The 20,996-nt window shown below is 41.1% G+C and overlaps 2 protein-coding genes and 2 non-coding genes across 4 annotated transcripts; all 4 read right to left on the minus strand.

The window, feature by feature from the left end:
- Positions 1–113: 113 nt before the first annotated feature.
- On the minus strand, positions 114–3,027 carry LOC110505289 (large ribosomal subunit protein uL13). Its single transcript, XM_021584433.3, has 7 exons — positions 2,922–3,027; positions 2,214–2,286; positions 1,873–1,938; positions 1,515–1,616; positions 994–1,079; positions 755–814; positions 114–359 (listed from the first exon to the last, which is right to left on the minus strand). The coding sequence occupies exons 1-7, from the start codon at positions 2,940–2,942 to the stop codon at positions 150–152; spliced, it is 618 nt and encodes a 205-aa protein (XP_021440108.3). The 5' UTR covers positions 2,943–3,027; the 3' UTR covers positions 114–149.
- Positions 507–588, minus strand: LOC118944381 (small nucleolar RNA Z195/SNORD33/SNORD32 family). Its single transcript, XR_005039607.2, has one exon. It is a non-coding gene; the product is annotated as a small nucleolar RNA Z195/SNORD33/SNORD32 family (small nucleolar RNA).
- LOC118944380 (small nucleolar RNA Z195/SNORD33/SNORD32 family) lies at positions 2,371–2,453 on the minus strand. The gene has a single exon (XR_005039606.1). It is a non-coding gene; the product is annotated as a small nucleolar RNA Z195/SNORD33/SNORD32 family (small nucleolar RNA).
- Positions 3,028–16,909: 13,882 nt separating the features above from the next.
- Positions 16,910–20,749, minus strand: LOC110505290 (ATPase inhibitor B, mitochondrial). The gene is made up of 3 exons (XM_036962393.2): positions 19,569–20,749; positions 18,593–18,705; positions 16,910–17,201 (listed from the first exon to the last, which is right to left on the minus strand). Exons 1-3 carry the CDS (start codon positions 19,635–19,637, stop codon positions 17,060–17,062), a joined length of 324 nt encoding a protein of 107 aa, XP_036818288.1. The 5' UTR covers positions 19,638–20,749; the 3' UTR covers positions 16,910–17,059.
- Between the last annotated feature and the right edge of the window lie 247 nt (positions 20,750–20,996).

The raw sequence follows: 20,996 nt of genomic DNA on the forward strand, positions 1-20,996 counted from the left end.
TCATCTCTTGTTGTAGAACTACATGTCATGATGCATTGCTCATTACTTTCCTTCACAACGAACGCCATGTCAACTTCATGCACCTCAAACATGCCAAGAAATCAAGCGAGTCAAACATTTATCTATTTTATAGGCAACCATGAACAAGCTCAGACAAGGACACCGTATTGTTTAAGGACAGCAGTGTACTTTGAAATCTTGCTCTCCACGTTCTTCTCTGCCAGCTTTGACAGCTTGATCTCTGTCTTTTTCTTGGTGTACCGGATCTTGGCCTTCTCTTTCCTCTTCTCTTCCAAAGTGGCTGTGATAGCCTGGTACTTCCAGCCAACCTCATGGGCCAGACGTCCAAGGAGGGCAAACTAGGGAAGGCAAGTTCACACAAAGGACAGGAAAAATTACTAATGAAAAAGCATTACAAATCAAATTATTAGACTAACATAATCCAATATCAGATCACAGAACAGTTGCCATTACTTGGGATTCAAATAATTATTTGGATGTTGCTTTATGCCTCAGATGGTAGTGCATGTAAGGTATTCTCATGGTCGTCAAACTCAAATACTTACTGTGGTAAACATCACTGACAATAAGCAAAGATTGGTACCTGGCTAAATACATGTCAGCCAATGTCATTCAAGAACGCCGTGGCTAAACATTAGCACAATCTGCAACTTTTGAAATACAGCTACCTACTAGTTAATGTAGCTTTGATAAAGTCAGTGGCATTATTTGACAAACTAATTTTAGGCTTTACCTTGCGAGTGGGCTTCAGACGCACAATCTTCAGGGCGGCAGGTACGACCATGCGCTTCCTCTGTAACAAAATAAACGTCAGCTCCAAACAAATGCAAGTCCATTAGAGGGGAGGACAATTGCGTCTCAGTTTCAGGGGTATTTTCAAAGTCAAAACTCAAACAATGTATGTATGGAAAAGTAGCATCACTGACAGCACACAATCATAGAGTTACACTTAATTATTGAAACATCAGTCACCTTGTCATAAGGAGGGGGGACACCATCAAACACCTTCAACCTTTCCAATGCAGCCTGTCCTCTTTTGGTTTTGTGAGGGAGCATGCCTGTTGGGGTCAAAGTGGCCATCAACAAAACATTTAGGCAATTAGGTCACCCTGCACTGGATTGGCAATATTTCGTAGTGTTAGTAAAGCCAGGGGGGGGATCACAATACTTAGGGATACATTACACTTCAGTTCAGTTATGACAATTTTGGATTGTGAATATGCTTAAATTCCCAATGTACAGTAACTTCCCCGTGACTTAATAGATCAACACAACATTGTGGCCTTGACTGAACTCAGCAGTCAGAGCCGGGATAAGTGTTCATCACAGTCAAGTAGGATCCATCCATTGCCCAAAGTAGAGTTCAGAATGTGTGTACTTCATGCCATCAACCCAATATGGACCATTTAAATAAATATCCATATAGGTTAAATCCACGCAAACCACTGGACCAGTAAGCCAGAGCTGAAAAACAGGAGGGATTTTGATCTTACCCCTTACGGTCCTCCAGAAGATTCTGCTGGGAGCTCTGAAATGGTATGGTCCACGAGAGGGGTTGGTGTTCATCCTTTTACGCAGGAAAGCCAGGTACTTCACTATTCATAAAACAGGTGCAGTACACCATCAAGCTAAGCCATAGTCTCAACCGCTTTACCACAGCCACAATTATTTCACAACTGTGGTCAACATATACTATGTTGCTTAATGTGTCAGATGGTAGTGCATGTAAAGTATTTTACTGGTCGTTAAACTCAAATATTAGGAGAAAATATTTTACTCTGAATCAAAATAGAACCACACAACCCTTAACAACGTTACAATTAAACCAAAAAAGTAAACCTGACAACTTACATTTGTTACGGTAGAAGTTCCCAGAGATGTTGATACCCTCACATCTCACAACTACCACCTTGTGTCCTGAAAAGGAGAGAAATCATGACTTACATATTGAAACATGGACAAGTACACAGGCCAATTATTTAATATATCTCAGAGGGTAATGTGAGTTATCATTGTAGTTACTCAAGCAATGTAGGTTAAAAAAGCATCACTGACCGTTGTAGCAAACTAGACATGGCTGTGTCCACATCAAGATGTAACTACACATCAAGTAACAATATCATTGGACTGGATAATGATCAAAGTCTGGAGATGGGTATTAATTGACAAAATATTGGACTTCCAAAACTCACCCAGCAGAACTTGCTTAGCCACCATGGCAGCAAGACGACCAAGTAGATGGCCTCTGCCATCAAGCAGCAGAACCTTGGAGGAAAAGCGTAATCAAGTCATTTGCGAAAAGCTAGTTGCCCACCACCTGGGGTTCAAATTATTCAACGAGCTTGTTTTTATGTCTCAGATGGTAGTGCATGTAAAGTATTCTCATGGTCGTCAAACTCGAATACGTTACTGTGGTAAACATCACTGACAAGCAAAACGAAATACGAACTTGGATAAATACATTTTAGTTATGGTTTTGTGTCCACATGGCCACGTCCGGCTGGCAAGAACGTTCAGAGCTTAACTGGAGCTAAACATTAGCTCGCGCAAATTATAGCGTTACCCAACTATTAAGTTGAACTCAGTCATGTTAATTGAGAAATCTTACATGGCAAATTGAGGTATTTCATCTAAACACTATCAAAAAGGCCTAAGAATCAGCAATTCATTTTGCAGGATCCTTGTAGCTAGACTAGCTTGCTTTAATTAGCTAGCTAACGTTAGAAGGCATGGCTAGCGATGTCAGCAACACCATTCATGTGTCAAATAAAGCAACGAATAACCTCCCCCCTAGTCTTCACTTAGCACTGAGCAATAGTTAGCTCCATTTCTGGATACAATATGTATATGGCAGTATTATAAACAAATATAGCAATGTTGGTTCTAGCGCTGTTACACACCTTATTGAACCGGTCCGCCATGATGAGCGAAAAGAAAGACAGACGGGGTTGTCCGCTGTAAAAGACAGGGGTTTCTGGGCGGCGCTATAGCGTTAAAGGAAGTTACGAGTTTTCATTCTTCTTCTGGGCTTTATACGCAGCACATAATATGCACATTGCCACCCCCTGGGCAGAGGGGGGATTACAGAAAACATTTCCCATTACATTTTGTCAAACATTTTTAAAATGTCCCATTAAATTTAGCATACGGAGACAATGCTGTGGCATGCTGAGTTTTCAGCTGATGCAGAGCAGCGTAGCTGGAAAGCAAGGGTTTGCCTAGTGGAGGTTGGGTGTCGTGGATTTGTGGCGACATCCACCACCAGGTTGCTGTCGTCACATTGAATCTTTATTTAACTAGGCAAGTCAGTTAAGAACAAATTCTTATTTACAATGACGGACTATCAAAGGCCTCCTGCGGGGACGGAATAAAAAATACATTTTATATATATATATAATGTATTTTTTATCCCGTCCCCGCAGGAGGCCTTTGATAGTCCGTCATTGTAAATAAGAATTTTATATATATATATATATATGACAAAACAAGAGAACAACACTACATAAAGAGAGACGTAAGAACAACATAACAAGGTAGCAACACAACATGACAACAATATAGTAGCAGCACAAAACATAGTACAAACATTGGACACAGACAATCGCACAAATGGCAAGAATTAGAGACAACAATACATCACGCAAAGCAGCTACAACTGTCAGTAAGAGTGTCCATGATTGAGTCTCTGAATTAAGAGATTGAGATAAAACTGTCCAGTTTGAGTGTTTGTTGCAGCTTGTTCCAGTCGCTAGTTGCAGCAAACTGAAAAGACGAATGACCAATGGATGTGTGAGCTTTGGGGACCTTTAACAGAATGTGATTGGCAGAACGGGTGTTGTATGTGGAGGATGAGGGCTGCAGTAGATATCTCAGATAGGGGGGAGTGAGGCCTAGGATGGTTTTATAAATAAGCATCAACCAGTGGGTCTTGCGACGGGTATACAGAGATGACCAGTTTACAGAGGAGTATAGAGTGCAGTGATGTGTCCTATAAGGAGCATTGGTGGCAAATCATATGGCAGAATGGTAAAGAACATCTTGCCCCTCGAGAGCACCCTTACCTGCCGATCTATAAATTATGTCTCCGTAATCTAGCATGGGTAGGATGCTCATCTGAATCAGGGTTAGTTTGGCAGCTGGGGTGAAAGAGGAGCGATTACAATAGTCTAGATTTAACTTTAGCCTACAGCTTTGATATGTGCTGAGAGAAGGACAGTGTACCTTCTAGCCATACTCTCAAGTACTTGTATGAGGTGACTACCTCATGCTCTAAACCCTCAGAAGTAGTAATAACACCTGTGGAGAGAGGGGCATTCTTCTTACCAAACCACATGACCTTTGTTTTGGAGGTGTTCAGAACAAGGTTAAGGGTAGAGAAAGCTTGTTGGACACAAAGAAAGCTTTGCTGTAGAGCATTTGACACAACATCCGGGGAGGGGCCAGCTGAGTATAAGGTCGCAATTGTAAATGAGAACTTGTTCTCAACTTGCCTACCTGGTTAAATAAAGGTGAAATAAATAAGACTATCATCTGCATATAAATGGATGAGAGAGCTTCCTACTGTCTGAGCTATGTTGTTGAGGTAAATTGAGAAGTGCGTGGGGCCTAGGATCAAGCCTTGGGATACTCCTTTGGTGACAAGCAGTGGCTGAAGACAGCAGATTTTCTGACTTTATACACTGCACTCTTTGAGAGAGGTAGTTTGCAAACCAGGCCAAAGACACCAATAGTCCTTAGCCGGCCCACAAGAATGGAATGGTCTACCGTATCAAAAGCTTTGGCCAAGTGAATAAAAATAGCAGCACAACATTGCTTAGAATCAAGGGCAATGGGGAAATCATTGAGGAACTTTAAGGTTGCAGTGACACATCCATAACCTGAGCGAAAACCAGATTGCATACCAGAGAGAATGCTATAGACATCAAGAAAGCCAGTCAGTTGATTATTGACAAGTTTTTCCAACACCTTTGATAAACAGGGCAAAATAGAAATAGGCCTATAACAGTTAGGATCAGCTTGATCTCCCCTTTAAAGAAAGGACGAACCGTGGCTGCCTTCCAAGCAATGGGAACCTCCCCAGAAAGGAGAGACAGGTTAAAAAGGTTGGAGAAAGGCTTGGCGATGATAGGGGCAGCAACCTTAAAGAAGAAATGGTCTAAACCATCTGAAGGACCTTGGAATCTGCAGCCATGCCCTTCGCCAAACCATCAAGGCAACATCAGGTGTTGCCAAAAGGAGTAGCCAATGGCTCTGGCTGAAGTGAAAAGATCCCAGCTGGTACTCAAAGTGAGAGGGAGAAGACTAGGCAGGTACAGGTTCTGGGACGCTAGAACTCACTGTTGAGCTTTCTTGGGATGTTGCAAGCTCATCAATGAAACATTAAAGATGGAAGGTGCCAACTTGAAAACTCCACTGGCGTATCTGCCCTGTCCCAACACCGGAGCAAGTATTTTAGGTAATTGCTCATGATCTTCTATTGGCACTAAGGCACTTTAATATCTATATTAACTCATATAAAAAAAAATACACTGATGTCTCAAATGTATAATATTCTACAAGCGTCTCTTGTGGATTCTCAATACATGATGTCTTATGGCTACTACGTTATCCTCAGTGGACAAATTAGTGTCTGATTCTCAAGGAAGAGTTTTACCCGTTTTCATACGTGTCAGCTTCATGTTTTCATACATGTATTGGCTCTCATAGCTCTCTAAAATAATTACCATACCTTATATCTAATTAATATATTTTTTATCGTGCATCCCTTGTAAATGTAAATCACAAACAATAGTGCAACAAAAACAACAGCTGGATAGGGGTCATTAAATTAGCTACAGTTCATAGGAGGAGGGGGGGGGGCATTGTTGGGAGTTAAAATGTCTTATACTGGTGGGGACAAATTATTTGTGAATTCTGGCGGTTTTGTGTACATGGGATTTGTATCGGTGGCCTGGCGGTAATAGCTGGTATCACCTAATCGATTACCATCTACCAGGGGCATCATGCACCATTTATTTTGGAGGGGGCACGAAGTTGTTGAGGTTTGAATTTAGCATTTTTTCAAACAGCTGAAACAGCCTTTCCTGCAATCTAGAACCATAATCATTATGCATAATTCTGTAAAAAAAACATGTATATTTTTCTATATAGGTTATCTAAGCACACCTCATAACCTATTAATTTGTCATTTAATTAATAATGCACATTGATTAAGAACCTTTATGCCTTTTATTGAGTTTAGTACAAAGGACACACTGGTAAATTGTACCGTAACCCAAGAATTAAAGCAATTTTAGTATTTTATGAAGTCTAGCAACCTTGCCAGCAGGCATTCCAGCTAAAATAGTTAGACAAGTTACTTACTTGATTGATAGGCTGAAATGGCTTGGTAGCTAGTTAGGAGGTTGGGAGATTGGGAACTTATCTAGCTGGCTAACTTAAGCCAATTTAAAAAAAAACTGGTAGGTGGCTAGCAGTGGCGATTTTAAGCATGTAAATCTTGGTGGCCCAAAAAAATAAAAGATAAAGTGGAATGCATGCCAGCAAAGCCACTACACAACATTAAACAATAAATTAATTGCACTATAACAGTGACAAACGGTGCCCACAAACTGTTAGGTCCTACATAAATCTGTCCCAACAGCAGTCCCAACACCTTAACACTTCTAGCGTAGCCTTGTCTGTCAGTGAGAAAGTTAATTCAGCCTCATTTACTGCCTTTAAAAAAACCATAGCTGATATGGTTGACTTGCTTAAACAAATGTGGTTTCTACTGACAATTGACATGTACAAACTATGGCATAAGGGGATGACAAGCGGATAAGAGACAATCCGTAATTTCGATTAAGACATCAATGAGCCAGCTAGGACGGACGTAGTCAATATAACTATTTGTTTAGCACTTTTGAAATGTACAGCGACAGAATTCAGAACATGGGCCATTCTTACAGTCTTCTCCCTGTACACCAAGTTAGAACCTTAAGATAAATAAAGGGGACTTGTAAAGCAGACAATGAAAGCTCTTACAAAATTTGTTGATTACATTTCTCTAAAACAGGCTATGGGCTATATGTGCACCACCAAGTCAGAACAGTAGGTGAATGAGGGGGTAAATAGACCAAATTATTAAGGTGATAAACATGGGCTATTAACAGCTTACTACACAACATCCACTTAGAATTACTTTCTTAGCTACAGTATACATATCTCCCTGACATATAAAATAATTTATGCAGCAGCATACAAGACATTTTTGGACTCACCTTATTGTGCTGTGCTCCCTTGAACAGGAAGGTGGCACAGCGGTCCATCATGGGCAAATTTTGTCATCAAAGTCTGGCATTCTCTGGATTTATGGTGCCTTCAAGACAACTGGGAACTCAGAAAAAAACAAGGTTGAATCATGATCTTCAGTGCCCGACTTACAATTCCGAGTTGGATAACCGTTCAAAGCGTATTTCCCAGTCTGAGTTTTTTTTATTTTTTACAGAATTCCCAGTTGTCATGAACTCAATGAAGTTAAGTTAACAGTTGTTTTGAGCGCAGCACAAATCAAGCTTCATTGACAGCATGGCCAATGATGAATGCTTCTCATTTTAAACTTGGAAAAGAGCCCCTTAATCCCAGATTTGGGACCACATAGCCACTGTCACTGATTCCATCCAAACCACTCATTGTTGAATTTGCGATTTTCAACTTGTTGTGTAAGGTTTATGTTAAATGGCCGATGTGCACCAATACATTTTATTTATAATTTATCTTCATATGACAAGGATTAAAAAGGATTTGCCAGTAGATTGTCGACTAGATTCATGATGACTGGTAGCTAAGATTTTGAAAGCAATCCAATCAAAGCTACTGTATATATCACGTGAATTGACAATTCTATCTGTGGCCAATGACCTTGAGCCTTCTTGGATGGGCACTTCTAATATAACTATGGCAGCACCCAAGGGGCTAGAATTTAAGGTCTGACCTTAGACCTGGCAGTGATGTAGTGTCCCCATGAGTGACAGAACACTGAGCCAATCATGGCGCAACGCTCCTTATTTTCTGCTGGCATGCCCCACCACCACAGAAAGCACTGAGCTAGGCTGAAACACCTGCATTTTGGAGCTGCCTTACTTAAGAAAACAGACCATATTTGTATGCGGCTTTACTAACTCCGATATATATTTTTTTTACATTGTTTACAAACTGATATGTGACACGTATTAATGCCAAAATAACATGCAAAACAGGCAAGCCCCCCCCCCCCCCAAAAAAAAAAATTGGGGGGCTCAAAACCCGGAATGACGGGTCAACAGTGGTGGCTAGTATTTGAGAATCAAAACGGCTTTTTTAGTTATTCACCAAGAAGGAATTAACAGGCCACCTAGCTTGACCTATTAACTATTACAGACTAAAAAGGTAACCCAGCCGCGAGCTGCCCAGTGACGCGAGCCTACAAGACGAGCTAAATTCCTTTAATGCTTGCTCCGAGATAAGCAACACTGAAGCATGCTTGAGAGCACCAGCTCTTCCAGACAACTGTGTGATCACGCTGTCCGTAGTAGATGTAAGAAAGACCTTTAAACAGGTCAACATTCACAAAACTACCGGGCCAGACGGACTACCAGGACATGTACTCAAAGCATGCGCGGACCAACTGGCAAGTGTCTTCACTGACATTTTCAACCTCTCCTTGGCCACCTTGGTCCCTGTGCCCAACACATATATGACGCCACCATCTCAATCGCACTCCACACTGCCATTTCCCACCTAGACAAAAGGAAAAACCTATGTGAGAATGCTATTCATTAACTACAGCTCAGCGTTCAACACCATAGTGCCCTCAAAGCTCATCACTAAGCTAAGGACCCTGGGACTTAACACATCCCTCTGCAACTGGATCCTGGACTTCCTGATGGGCCACCCCCAGGTGGTAAGGGTAGGCAACAACACGTCTGCCACGCTGATCCTCAACACTGGGGCCCCTCAGGGGTGCGTGCTTAGTGTCCTCCTGTACTTCCTTTTCACCCAATACTGAGTGGCCAAGCACGACTCAAACACCATCATTACGTTTGCTGATGACAAGAGTGGTAGACTCAATCACCGACAACGATGAGACAGCTTTTAGGGAGGTGGTCAAAGACCTGGCAGTGTGGTCCCAGGACAACAACCTCTCTCTCAATGTGATCAAGACAAAGGAGATGATCGTGGACTATAGGAAAAGGAGGGCCGAACACGCCCCCATTCACATCATTGGAGCTGTAGTGGAGTGGTTCGAGAGTTTCAAGTTCCTTGGTGTCCACATCACCAACAAACTACCATGGTCCAAACACACCAAGACAGCTGTGAAGAGGGCACGATAACACCTTTTCCCCCTCAGGAGACTGAAAATATTTGGCTTGGGTCCCCAGACCCTCAAAAGGTTCTACAGCGGCACCATCGAGAGCATCCTGACCGGTTGCATCACCGCCTAGTATGGCAACTGCTCGGCATCTGAACACAAGGCAGTAGAGGGTAATGCGTACGGCCTAGTACATCACTGGGGCCAAGCTGCCAATCTACTTTGTACATGACACAAGTAATTTCACCAACAATTGTTTACAGATAGATTATTTCACTTATAATTCACTGTATCACAATTCCAGTGAGTCAGAAGTTTACATTCACTAAGTTGAATGTGCCTTTTAAACACTTTGGAAAATTCCAGAAAATGATGTCATGGCTCTAGAAGCTTCTGGTAGGCTAATTGACATCATTTGATTAAATTGGAGGTGCACGTGTGGATGGATTTCAAGGCCTAGCTTCAAACTAAGTGCCTCTTTAGTTGAGATCATGAGAAAATCAAAAGAAATCAGCCAATACCTCAGAAAACAAATTGTAGACCTCCACAAGTCTTACTTACTTACGAACTCAAAGAAACATGTCGGTGGTTTCGGAGGATTCAAGCATTGTCAAGGACAACCACCCAAATCTACAAAACAAAACAAAACCAGGTTGGCCAATGGAACCAAACCATCCCCTAGTGGCGAGTGGGGAGAGGTTTACTGATATGGATGTTGACTTGTTAAAATCCCTTAATGAAAGGCTTGCCAAACTTGATATCTTGGATATATTACGAGAGGACATCAATGCGTTATGTGCCAGTCTCGAATTCAGCCAATGTCAGATTGATGATCTAAGGAAAGAGAACACTGCGCTGAAAGGTACTGTAGACTCTATTCATAGCAAGGTGGAGGTGGTGCAAAGGGAGAACAAACAAATGAAAGAATCATTGCTTGATGTACAGTGTCGATCAATGCGGAACAATCTAATATTCTCAGGGATACCGACGAGACTTTAAGTCAACTCAACTAAAACTGCCCACCGATGTTGTGCGCAATGCCACTTTCTCCAGAGTCCATAGAATAGGTAAGGCCTCTGGAAATAGGCCACGGGCTATAATTGCATGTTTTGATCAATTTAAGCAAAAGGAAATGACGAAGAACATGGGCAGAGAACTCAGAAACACTGATTTTGGAATGAATGATCACTTCCCCACCGAGATCAATGAAAGGAGAAAAAACTATATCCCATCATGAAGGAAAAGCGTTGCCTAAATCAACAAGTCTCCATGGTGATGGATAAACTTCATATCAACGGGCAACTGTATCAGGACTCTAGAGTAACTCCCTGGTTATTTTAATTTAATGTTTAAAACTGAGTTTGTGTGTTGTAGTGTATCATGACAACTTCAACTATAAGAAATACATGCTATATTGATCTCAAATTGATAAGGAAAGGGCTGCATATAGCTCAGGTTAATGTATGTAGCCTTCCTAACAAAATACATGAGGTTTTTAACTTGGTCAACATAAATAATATTCATATTTTGGCCTTGACCGAAACGCATTTAGATGCATCTGTAAATGATGGGCAAATGAACATTCAAGGATGTAGTTTACTGAGAAGGGACAGGAACAGGAATGGTGGGGGTGTTGCGCTGTATATTCAGAATCATATACCTTTTAAGAGGAGGGATGACCTTAATGTAGGTCAAATAGAGGCAATATGGGCTCAAGTACATCTACCTCACCAGGCACCCATATTGGTAGGATGTGTGTATAGACCTCCTAGCTCTAAGGTGTCCTATCTGGATGACTTACGTACTGGGTTTGACCAGGCCACAGATACCAACAGAGATGTATTTATCTTGGGGGATTTTAATATAAATTGGAAGGATCACAATAATTCGAAAAGAACAAAATTGATGAGATATGCTAAGAACTGTGGTTTGAAACAAATAGTTAATGATACTACTAGATCTTCAATTAAGTTGGGTCATCATTCAGACACATGCATTGATCTGATTTTCTGTAATATACCATTGCAATGCTTAAAAGCCAGATCAATGCATAATATTGTGACCATAACCATGAACACAAAGGTTCCAAAGAAACCCCCTAGGATTGTGGTCAAAAGAAATGTTTAAACATTTAATCATGAGTTATTTCTAAATGATTTAGCTGCTGTACCCTGGGAGCTGATTTATCTAGAGGATGATTTAAATCACGCTACAGAATGTTTTATTGATTTGCTCACTGAGGTAATGGACTATCATGCCCCTATAAGGAAGAGAACAGTTGGTGCCCGTCCATCTCCATGGATTGATGATGAACTGGGTGAAGCTTTTTCTCAAAGAAATATGGCAAAAGTCTTAGCAGCCAAGTCAAAATTAGAAATTGATGAACAGAATTATAGAACATTATGTAAATATGCAGTTAAATTGAATCGAAGGGGAAAAAAAGTTATTTTACAACAATGCTTTTACTGATTGTAAAAAATTCTAAAAAAGGTATGGAACACAGTTAAGGGCTTACTTGGTACATCTATCTCATCATGCCCATCTAGTGTGGAGGTTGACGGGAGAATAATAACACATTTTTACACAGAAAATTAAATTACTAAGCAACAATGTAGACATAAATTCTTCCAAACAAGCTATTGTCCAATGGATTGATGATCATATTATGAGCATTAAGATCTGCTCTTTTAGTCTACAAACGGTGTCAGTGGAGGAGGTGTTAAACCTATTGAAGTCATTACCTGATGGTAAATCTACAGGTTATGGTCTTATGGACAATTTTTTGCTTCGCTGTGCTGCTCCCCTGATTGCAGTTCCACTGAGATACATATTTAATTGGTCACTGGAAAAGGGGTTGTTTGCAAATGTATGGAAGCATGCGAAACTGTGTCCTATTCCGAAAGACTGCAAAGAACCCATTACTCCTGCCAATAGTCGACCAATTAGTCTACTCCCTACACTCAGTAAGATATTGGAGGGTATTGTGCGTAGACAAATGTGGGAGTATATGGAAAAGAATGATCTGATTACAGCCAATCAGCATGCTTATCGCAAAAACCATTCCACTACCACTGCATTGGTTGACATGACTGACCAGTGGCTCAATGCTATGGATAATGGCAGGTTTGTAGGTGTACTATTTTAGATTTCAGTGCAGCATTTGATTTAGTGGATCATTAAATTATTTTGACAAAATCAATGCATTATGGTTTAAAGGAGGTAGCATTGAATTGGGTACAGTCATATCTAACTGACAGGAAACAGTCTACCTATATCAATGGTTCATTTTCTTCCCCTAATGTGTTAAACTGTGGAATACCGCAGGGCAGCTGCCTTGGGCCACTTCTCTACTTAATATACACCAACGACCTTCCCTATGCCTTGGTTGAAACTCAAGCTACTGTATTTGCAGATGATACTACAATTTATGCAGCAAAACAATCGGTTCAACAGGTACAGCAAGCTTTGCAAGGAGATTTGGAGATTATCAGGAAATGGGTTTGCCAAAACAAACTTGCTTTAAACACCAAGAAAACCAAAGTTATGTTGGTCTGTTCAACTAGGAAAAGGCCAAAACAGCATGGGATACAATTAAGTATGGGAGGAGTACAAATTGAAGAAGTGGCAGAAACCAAACTACTAGGAGTGCAGCTAGACAACTGCTTATCATGGTCGTCTCAAATAACTAATCTATGTAAAAAAAAGAAATTAAACAGCATGCATAATCAGAAGGATAGCTAAATATTTACCAGGGAAAATCCTTCAGCAAATAACACTGGTTGGTTGAATAACACTGGTCAACATTGGTTGAGAGTCAAGTGAACTATTGTTCGGTGGTCTGGGGAAATGCATCATCTAGTGAAGTTAGGAGGCTGCAGAATGCACAGAATAAAGCAGCAAGGATTGTTTTAAGGCGGAGATATGGTTCTTCTGTTGCAGTCATGCGCAGTGTTCTTGGTTGGTCATCAATCAACAAGATAATTGAAAAAAAACATGCTTATCTTATTTTATAATATACATCATTTAAAACGGCCAAGTTCTATTCACAATGGTATTCAGTTGGTAAGAGACAGACATTCCGTAAATACTAGGAATAGATTGTCCACCATGCGTCATCCAGACAGAAAAAATAAATGGGCAAAATAACATTTCGATTTAGAGCAATAAAGAAATTGAATAAATTAACTGAGCAAACTAGAAACCTTTCAATATATAAGTTTAAACATTATTTAAAAACAATTTAAATATAGTATATAGAAATGTTGTGGGACTATAGTAGATGAAGAATCAATATTTTTTTAGATTGAGTATTTATTGGGTCATTATGCTAGTGTATTATGTATGTTTGTAATAGTGTGTTATATGTGAAAGTGTGTTTGTATTATAAATTAATTGTATTTTAATGTTAAGGACTCTTGGAAGATTAGTCCAAATGGGGACTAAAAGAGATCCTAATAAAATAAAATCAAGTCTGGTTCATCCTTGGGAGAAATTTCCAAACGCATGAAGGTACCACATTCATCTGTGCAAAGAATAGTACACAAGTATAAACACCATGGGACCACGCAGCCGTCATACCGCCCAGGAAGGAGATGCATTCTGTCTCATAGAGACTAATGTACTTTGGTGCAAAAAGTGCAAATAAATCACAAAACAGCAGCAGAGGACTTTGTGAAGATGCTGGAGGAACAGGTACATAAGTATCTATATTCACAGTGTGACGACCCTCCCACTCTGTCTGCCGTATTTTGTCTTTGTTCTTGTTTCCTTATTAGGATGCCGGTGGGCGGAGTTGAGAGGGTCGTCAGCTACATGGGAAACACCCGGGCCCAGGTGTTTCCCAGGATAAATACACCCCTTCCCCATTCATGGAGGAGACTCTCTCCATGCAGACATTTGTAGATTGTGTTGTGGTTCTTGTTGGCTTTTTGTTTGTTTGCTTTGGCACCTTTCAACACCCTGCATTATCACATTCATGCATGCAAAACACTCACTTACGCTACTGATTACTGATTACACACATCATTGTATATTTTCCTTAGTTGCTTTAGTTAATAAATATCTTTTGTTACTCCTTATCTCCACGTTGTCTCCCTTTGTTACGGGCTTTGAGCCGGTTCGTGACACACAGTAAAACGAGTACTATATCGCCATAACCTGAAAGGCCACTCAGCAGGGAAGAAGCCACTGCTCCAAAACCGCCGTGAAAAAGCCAGACTATGGTTTGCAACTGCACATGGGGACAAAGATCGTACTTTTTGGAGAAATGTCCTCTGGTCTGATGAAACAAAAATAGAACTGTTTGGCCATAATGACCATCGTTATGTTTGGAGGGAAAAGGGGGAGGCTTGCAAGCCGAAGAACTCCATCCAAATCGTGAAGCACAGGGATGGCAGCATCATGTTGTGGGGGTGCTTTGCTGCAGAAGGGACTGGTGCACTTCACAAAATAGATAGCACCATGAAGCAGGAAAATTATGTGGATGTATTGAAGCAACATTTCAAGACATCAGTCAGGAAGTTAAAGCAAATGGGTCTTCCAAATGGACAATGACCCCAAGCATACTTCCAAAGTTGTGGCAAAATGGCATAAGGACAACAAAGTCAAGGTATTGGAGTGGCCATCACAAAGCCCTGACCTCAATCCTATAGAAAATATGTGGGCAGAACTGAAAAAGTGTGTGCAAGCAAGGAGGCCTTACAAACCTGACTCCGTTACACCAGCTGTCAGGAGGAATGGGTCAAAATTCACCCAACTTATTGTGGGAAGCTTTGACCCAAGTTAAACAATTGAAAGGCAATGCTACCAAATACTAATTGAGTGTATGTAAACTTCTAAAATAAAGTGGTGATCCTAACTGACTTAAGACAGGGATTTTTTACTAGGATTAAATGTCAGGAATTGTGAAAATCTGAGTTTAAATGTATTTGGCTAAGGTGTATGTAAACTTCCGACTTCAACTGTATATACAAGGTGGTGTCAGAGAAAGGCCCCAAAAAATTGTATAAAAGACTCGTCACCCAAGTCATAGACTGTTCTCTTTGCTACTGCATGGCAAGTGGTACCGGAGCACCAAGTCTAGGACCAAAAGGCTCCTTAACAGCTTCTATCCCCAAGCCATAAGACCGCTAAACAACTAATAGAATGGCCTGCCCTGACTATTAACAGTCTGAGGTCCTGAGCGCTCTGGAGCTGGTTCTCATCAAGGATCTCTCTGTACATTACTCCATTCATCTTTGCCTAGATCCTGACAAGTCTCCCAGTCTCTGCCGCTGAAAAATATCCCCACAGCATAATGCTGCCACCACCATCATTTACCATAGGGATAGTGCCAGGTTTCCTCCAGACGTGACGCTTGGCATTCAGGCCAAATAATTTGATATTTTTTCTCATGTTCCGAGTCCTTTAGGTGCCGTTTGGCAAATACCAAGTGGGTGGTCATGTGCCTTTTACTGAGGAATAGCTTTCGTCTGGCCACTACCAAAAAGGCCTGATTGGTAGAGTGCTACAGAGATGGTAGAACCTTCCAGAAGGACAACCATCTCCACAGATGAACTCTGGAGCTTTGTCCAAGTGACCATCATGTACTTGGTCACCTCCCTGACCAAGGCCCTTCTCCCCTGATTGCTCAGATTGGCCGGGCAGTCAGCTCTAGGAAATCTTGGTGGTTCCAAACTTCTTCCATTTAAGAATGATGTAGGTCATTGTGTTTTTTGGGGACCTTCAATGCTGCAGAATGTTTTTGGTACACTTCCCCAGATCTGTGCCTCGACACAATCCTGTCTCGGAGCTTTACAGACAATTCCTTCAACCTCATTGGTTGGTTTTTGCTCTGACATGCAGTCAACTGTGGGAACTTATAGACCGGTGGGTGCCTTTACAAATCATGTCCAATTTATTGAATTTACAACAGATGGTCTCCAATGAAGTTGTAGAAACATCTCAAGGATGATCAATGGAAACAGGATACACCGGAGCTCAATTTCAAGTCTAATAGCAAAGGGTCTGAATACTTATGTAAATAGTCTGTTTTTGACTTTTAATACATTTTAAAATGTTATTGCTGAGGATATTTTAAAATCAGTTTTAGAATAAGGCTGTAACATAAAATGTGGAATAATTCAAATGGGTCTGAATACTTTCCAAAGGCACAGTATGAATATATTATAGGTACTTAAGTTTTATTTGTAGTAGTAGCAGTAGTTTATTAATGTTTAGACAGTAGCTTCTATATTATTCTTGTTACTAACTATAGTTTTTTCCCCCCGACACTCCTGAAAATGAGATTGTGCATCAAGAGATTTCATCCTTAATTTTCAAATAAAAATAAATATTGCGTACTCTTTGCATGGTCCAGTCAGTATGCCGCTTATAAGTATTATAAAATGTGGGCTTAAAAATTACGTTTAGTAATTAATTTAACATCAGTAAATGTCAAAACAGGACCCCGTTGCCCCCTATGGGCATGACGCCTCTGCCAGCGCCACGGACTGTCATCATCCTTCTGTAATGTGGCATCTCAAATCATCATCTTAGCATTAACAATAACTGAAAGCATTAACCATTTCAAATAATTGTTTTAATAACCTTGAGCATATACAGAACAATTAATCACACATACACAGAGCTGGCCCAGAGAGGCAATGCAAGCGATGTCTAGGGGTTGGCAATAAAGAATCCCTGGGCTTCATTCAAATAGAGTGAGTCTCAATCATCATGATTCAGCTTCCTAATTTTCCCCTTGTGACGGTCAATCTCGCTCTGCAGCCTCGAAATCTCCTTCTTGTGGTGATCAATCTCCTCTTGGTGGTGCTGCTTCAGTGCAGCCAACTGTTCCTGCTCTTTACGTCTGGATTCAGAGATAGGAAAGCATGAGATACAGTGATGACATGAGACAGACTTCCACAAAGCCTCTATAGGTCGGGAGACTGCCACAAAACCTCTAAACACAAAAGCATGTGAACACCCTTTCAAATGAGTGGATTCAGATATTTCAGCCACACCTGTTGCTGACAGGTGTACAACATTGAGTGCACAGCCATGCAATCTCCATAGACAAACATTGGCAGTAGAATGGCCTAGAAGTGGCACCGTCATAGGTTGCCACCTTTCCAACAAGTCAGTTTGTCAAATTTCTGCCTTTAGAGCTGCCTTAGTCAACTGTAAGTGCTGTTATTGTGAAGTGGAAATGTCTAGGAGTAACAACTCAGCCATGAAGTGGTAGGCCACAAGCTCAAACGGGACTGGCGAGCATGTAAAAATCAACCTGTCCTCGGTTGCAACACTCACAACCGATTTCCAAACTGCCTCCGGAAGCAACGTTTGCACAAGAACTGTTTGTCAGGAGCTTAATGAAATGGGTTTCCTTGGCCGAGGGGCCGCACAAGCCTAAGATCACCAGGTGCAATGCCAAGAGTCGGCTGGAGTGATGAATAACACTTCACCATCTGGCACTTCGACTGGCAAATCTGGGTTTGGCGGATGCCAGAAGAATGCTACATGCCCAATTGCATAGTGCCAAATGTAAAGTATGGCGGAGAAGGAATAATGGTCTGGGGCTGTTTTTCATGGTTCGGGGTAGACCCCTTAGTTCAAGTGAAGGGAAATGTTTATGCTACAGCATACAATGACAGACGATTCTGTGCTTCCAACTTTGTGGCAACAGTTTGGGGAAGGCCCTTTCCTGTTTCAGCATGACAATGCCCCTGTGCACAAAGCAAAATCAATAGAGAAATGGTTTGACGAGATCGGTGTGGAAGAACTTGACTGGCCTGCACAGAGCCCTCACCTCAATCCCTTCAAACACATTTGGGATGAATTGGAACGCCAACTGCGCCAGGCCCAATGGTCCAACCTCACTAATGCTCGTGGCTGAATGGAAGCAAGTCCCCGCAGCAATGTTCCAACATCTAGTGCAGGGCTGCCGAACTGGAGATATACTGTCCTATAGGTTTTCAATCCAACCCTAATTTAGCATATCTGATTTAGCTAGTTAAGGTCTTGTTGTGCAGCTAATTAGTAGTAAATTAGAGTTGGACTGAAAATTCACAGGACTGTAGATCTCCAGAAAGACGGTCGGGCAGCCCTGATCTAGTGGAAAGCCTTCCCAGAAGAGTGGAGGTTGTTATAGCAGCAAAGGGGGGGGACCAACTCCATACTAATGCCCATGATTTTGGCATGAGATGTTCGACAAGCAGGTGTCCACATACTTTTGTCAATGTACTGTAAGCCCCAACTCACCTGAAGTACATTTCCTCCTCTGCGGCCTGTTTCTTTCCAAGGGCTCCTCCTGCCTCTCTGACAGATCCTCCGCCACCCCCTCCTTTCCCTGCACCTTTGCCCAACTCACCCAGCTGGTACATGAGGAAAGATAAATGAATAAGTAAACATAACAACAAGTTACTCCTAATAAGGAACATGTATGACATTGGTGTGTTGTGTAATTCACAAATGTTATTACCGAAAAAAATGACCTTCAAATTGCATAAAGCTTTCGTTGTACAATGGTAAAGGCTGTTATCAGCATATGCTGTATAAAAGTAAATGGTTGTTAGTACTAATTGGTGTCATGTGACATGCAGCTGAATTAGCTAAAGCAAAGATTGAAATGGGAATCTTTTTGCATGTGGAACACTAATATAATATGTCAATACATTGCAAAATGTTAGGCCATATGGCCTCACACATTGATTTTCATGCCCCAATGTAAAACGCCTTCCTTTAATGTTCACTTAAAATACCTATTGTACGGAGTTGACAAGAGAACGTCAACAATGCCTTAATTTAAAAAATACCTCTGACCATCAGCAAAAGCTGACAGCACCAGAGACTTGTTTCAATGATTCAACGATTCATAGGATGGGCGAATTCAACCAAATGCCATGAAGTCATCAGACCGGAGGTGTATATTTTTATTTTTTATACTTGGCTTTCAACTAACTGGACACATTGAACTGCTTACAAAACTATTTCGCTTCATAGAATGCTGTCAGTACAGTCGTTTGCTACAATGTTGCACCAGAATCTAGATGAAAGTTCCAAATATCTGTGAAACGGTAACCGACTGACTGAGTAGGTAACAAAAATAACAAAAAAAATTGTCGAAGGCCATAGTCAAATCACCTGACAATTGAATACCACTTGTTTCACTTGAACTTTAGACTGTATTAGTAGCGAAAAGCAAAACGTGGTCTTATCATATGTCATGCGTTTTTACCTGGTTAGATGTCATCCTTAGCTGTGTGGTGAGTAGACTCCTAACGTCGGGTCTCAAAAACCTTGCCATTTCGCACCAAAACAACTATCATTTGACCATTTGCCCTTGTCTACCAAAATAAACCAAACAGGTCCTCACCATTGTCTAAAATGGGTGTGGAAACGGATGAGCTGAGTCTTTATTATTTTTCGATTAAGGATCAGTTAGATCCAGCTCAATAGTACCATCCGTAAAAAGGTGTGGATTTTTTTCATTAAACACGTTTTAATAAATGACTATCAGTCTTAAACAATCAAAATGTCACTTGGAAATATGTCCACCCCTATTTGTAATGGTACGGCCTCATATAGCGGACAGCGTGATACCCACAGTTTGATGTGCATGCGCTGCGCACTACGTAGTGGCGTTGCCATTTGTTTATTGCATTGGTCTACTCCAGCCTGTGAGCACTTCTGCTAAATTATAGATTTGTTTGCCATAGATGCATGTTGTCAAATACACAGTAGACCTACACAACTACTTGACATTTACAATAAGATATTACCTTTTGTATTTTAAAATGTCCAAGTTGTTGCACAGGATACAACAGGTCTAAAACAGTACAGGGAAATTCTTACCTTAGGAGCTCTTTCCCAACAATGCAGTGATAATAATAGAAAATAGAATAACAAATGTAATTAAAATGAAAACACAACAACTACAATGTGAGTTAACACTAGAACGGACGTATATACAGGTCAGTGACAGTACCTTATTTAATGTGCAGGGCAGTGGAGGCTACTGAGGGGAGGACGGCTCATAATAATGGCTGGATCAGAGCAAATCGAATGGCATTTAAATACATTGAAAACATATTTGATAACATTCCACTGACTCCGTTCTAGTCATTACCACAAGCCCGTCCTCCCCATTTAAGGTGCCACCAACCTCCTGTGGTGAAGAGATACTGAAATGATTGAGGTAGGTTTATATATTTTTTAAGTGACTGGTAGTAGAATGTACATGTAAACAGGGCTGAAAAGTGATTGGTAGCAGGACTATATAAATACTTACAGCCTCAATTTGGCAGGGCATGGAATCTACAAGGTGTCGAAAGCGCTCCACAGGGATGCTTCCCACAGTTGTGTCAAGTTGGCTGGATGTCCTTTGGGTGATGGACCATTCTTGATAAACACGGGAAACTGTTGAGCATGAAAAACCCAGCAGTGTTCCAGTTCTTTACATAAACTGGTGCGCCTGGCACCTACCTACTACCACTTAGTTTGTGTCTTGCCCATTCACCCTCTGAATGGCACACAAACAATCCATGTCTCAAATGTCTAAAAGCATAAAAATCTTTCTTTAACCCGTTTCCTCCCCTTCATCTACACTGATTGAAGTGGATCCATACGGGATCATAGCTTTCTCCTGGATTCACCTGGTCAACCT

Source organism: Oncorhynchus mykiss, chromosome 25 (assembly GCF_057628025.1).
Source record: "Oncorhynchus mykiss isolate SJ-2025 chromosome 25, ASM5762802v1, whole genome shotgun sequence".
NCBI classification, from domain to species: domain Eukaryota; kingdom Metazoa; phylum Chordata; class Actinopteri; order Salmoniformes; family Salmonidae; genus Oncorhynchus; species Oncorhynchus mykiss.

Excerpts from the sequence above, each read along its gene's own strand:
- LOC110505289 (XM_021584433.3), bottom strand. The coding sequence starts at position 2,942 with ATGGCGGACCGGTTCAATAAG. Across the intron at positions 1,617-1,872 it reads GAACTTCTACCGTAACAAAT|TGAAGTACCTGGCTTTCCTG; the intron begins GTAAGTTGTCAG and ends TTTTATGAATAG. Across the intron at positions 1,080-1,514 it reads CTTCTGGAGGACCGTAAGGG|GCATGCTCCCTCACAAAACC; the intron begins GTAAGATCAAAA and ends TGACCCCAACAG.
- LOC110505290 (XM_036962393.2), bottom strand. The coding sequence starts at position 19,637 with ATGGCAAGGTTTTTGAGACCCGACGTTAGGAGTCTACTCACCACACAG. Across the intron at positions 18,706-19,568 it reads TAAGGATGACATCTAACCAG|CTGGGTGAGTTGGGCAAAGG; the intron begins GTAAAAACGCAT and ends CTCATGTACCAG. Across the intron at positions 17,202-18,592 it reads GAGGAGGAAATGTACTTCAG|ACGTAAAGAGCAGGAACAGT; the intron begins GTGAGTTGGGGC and ends CTCTGAATCCAG.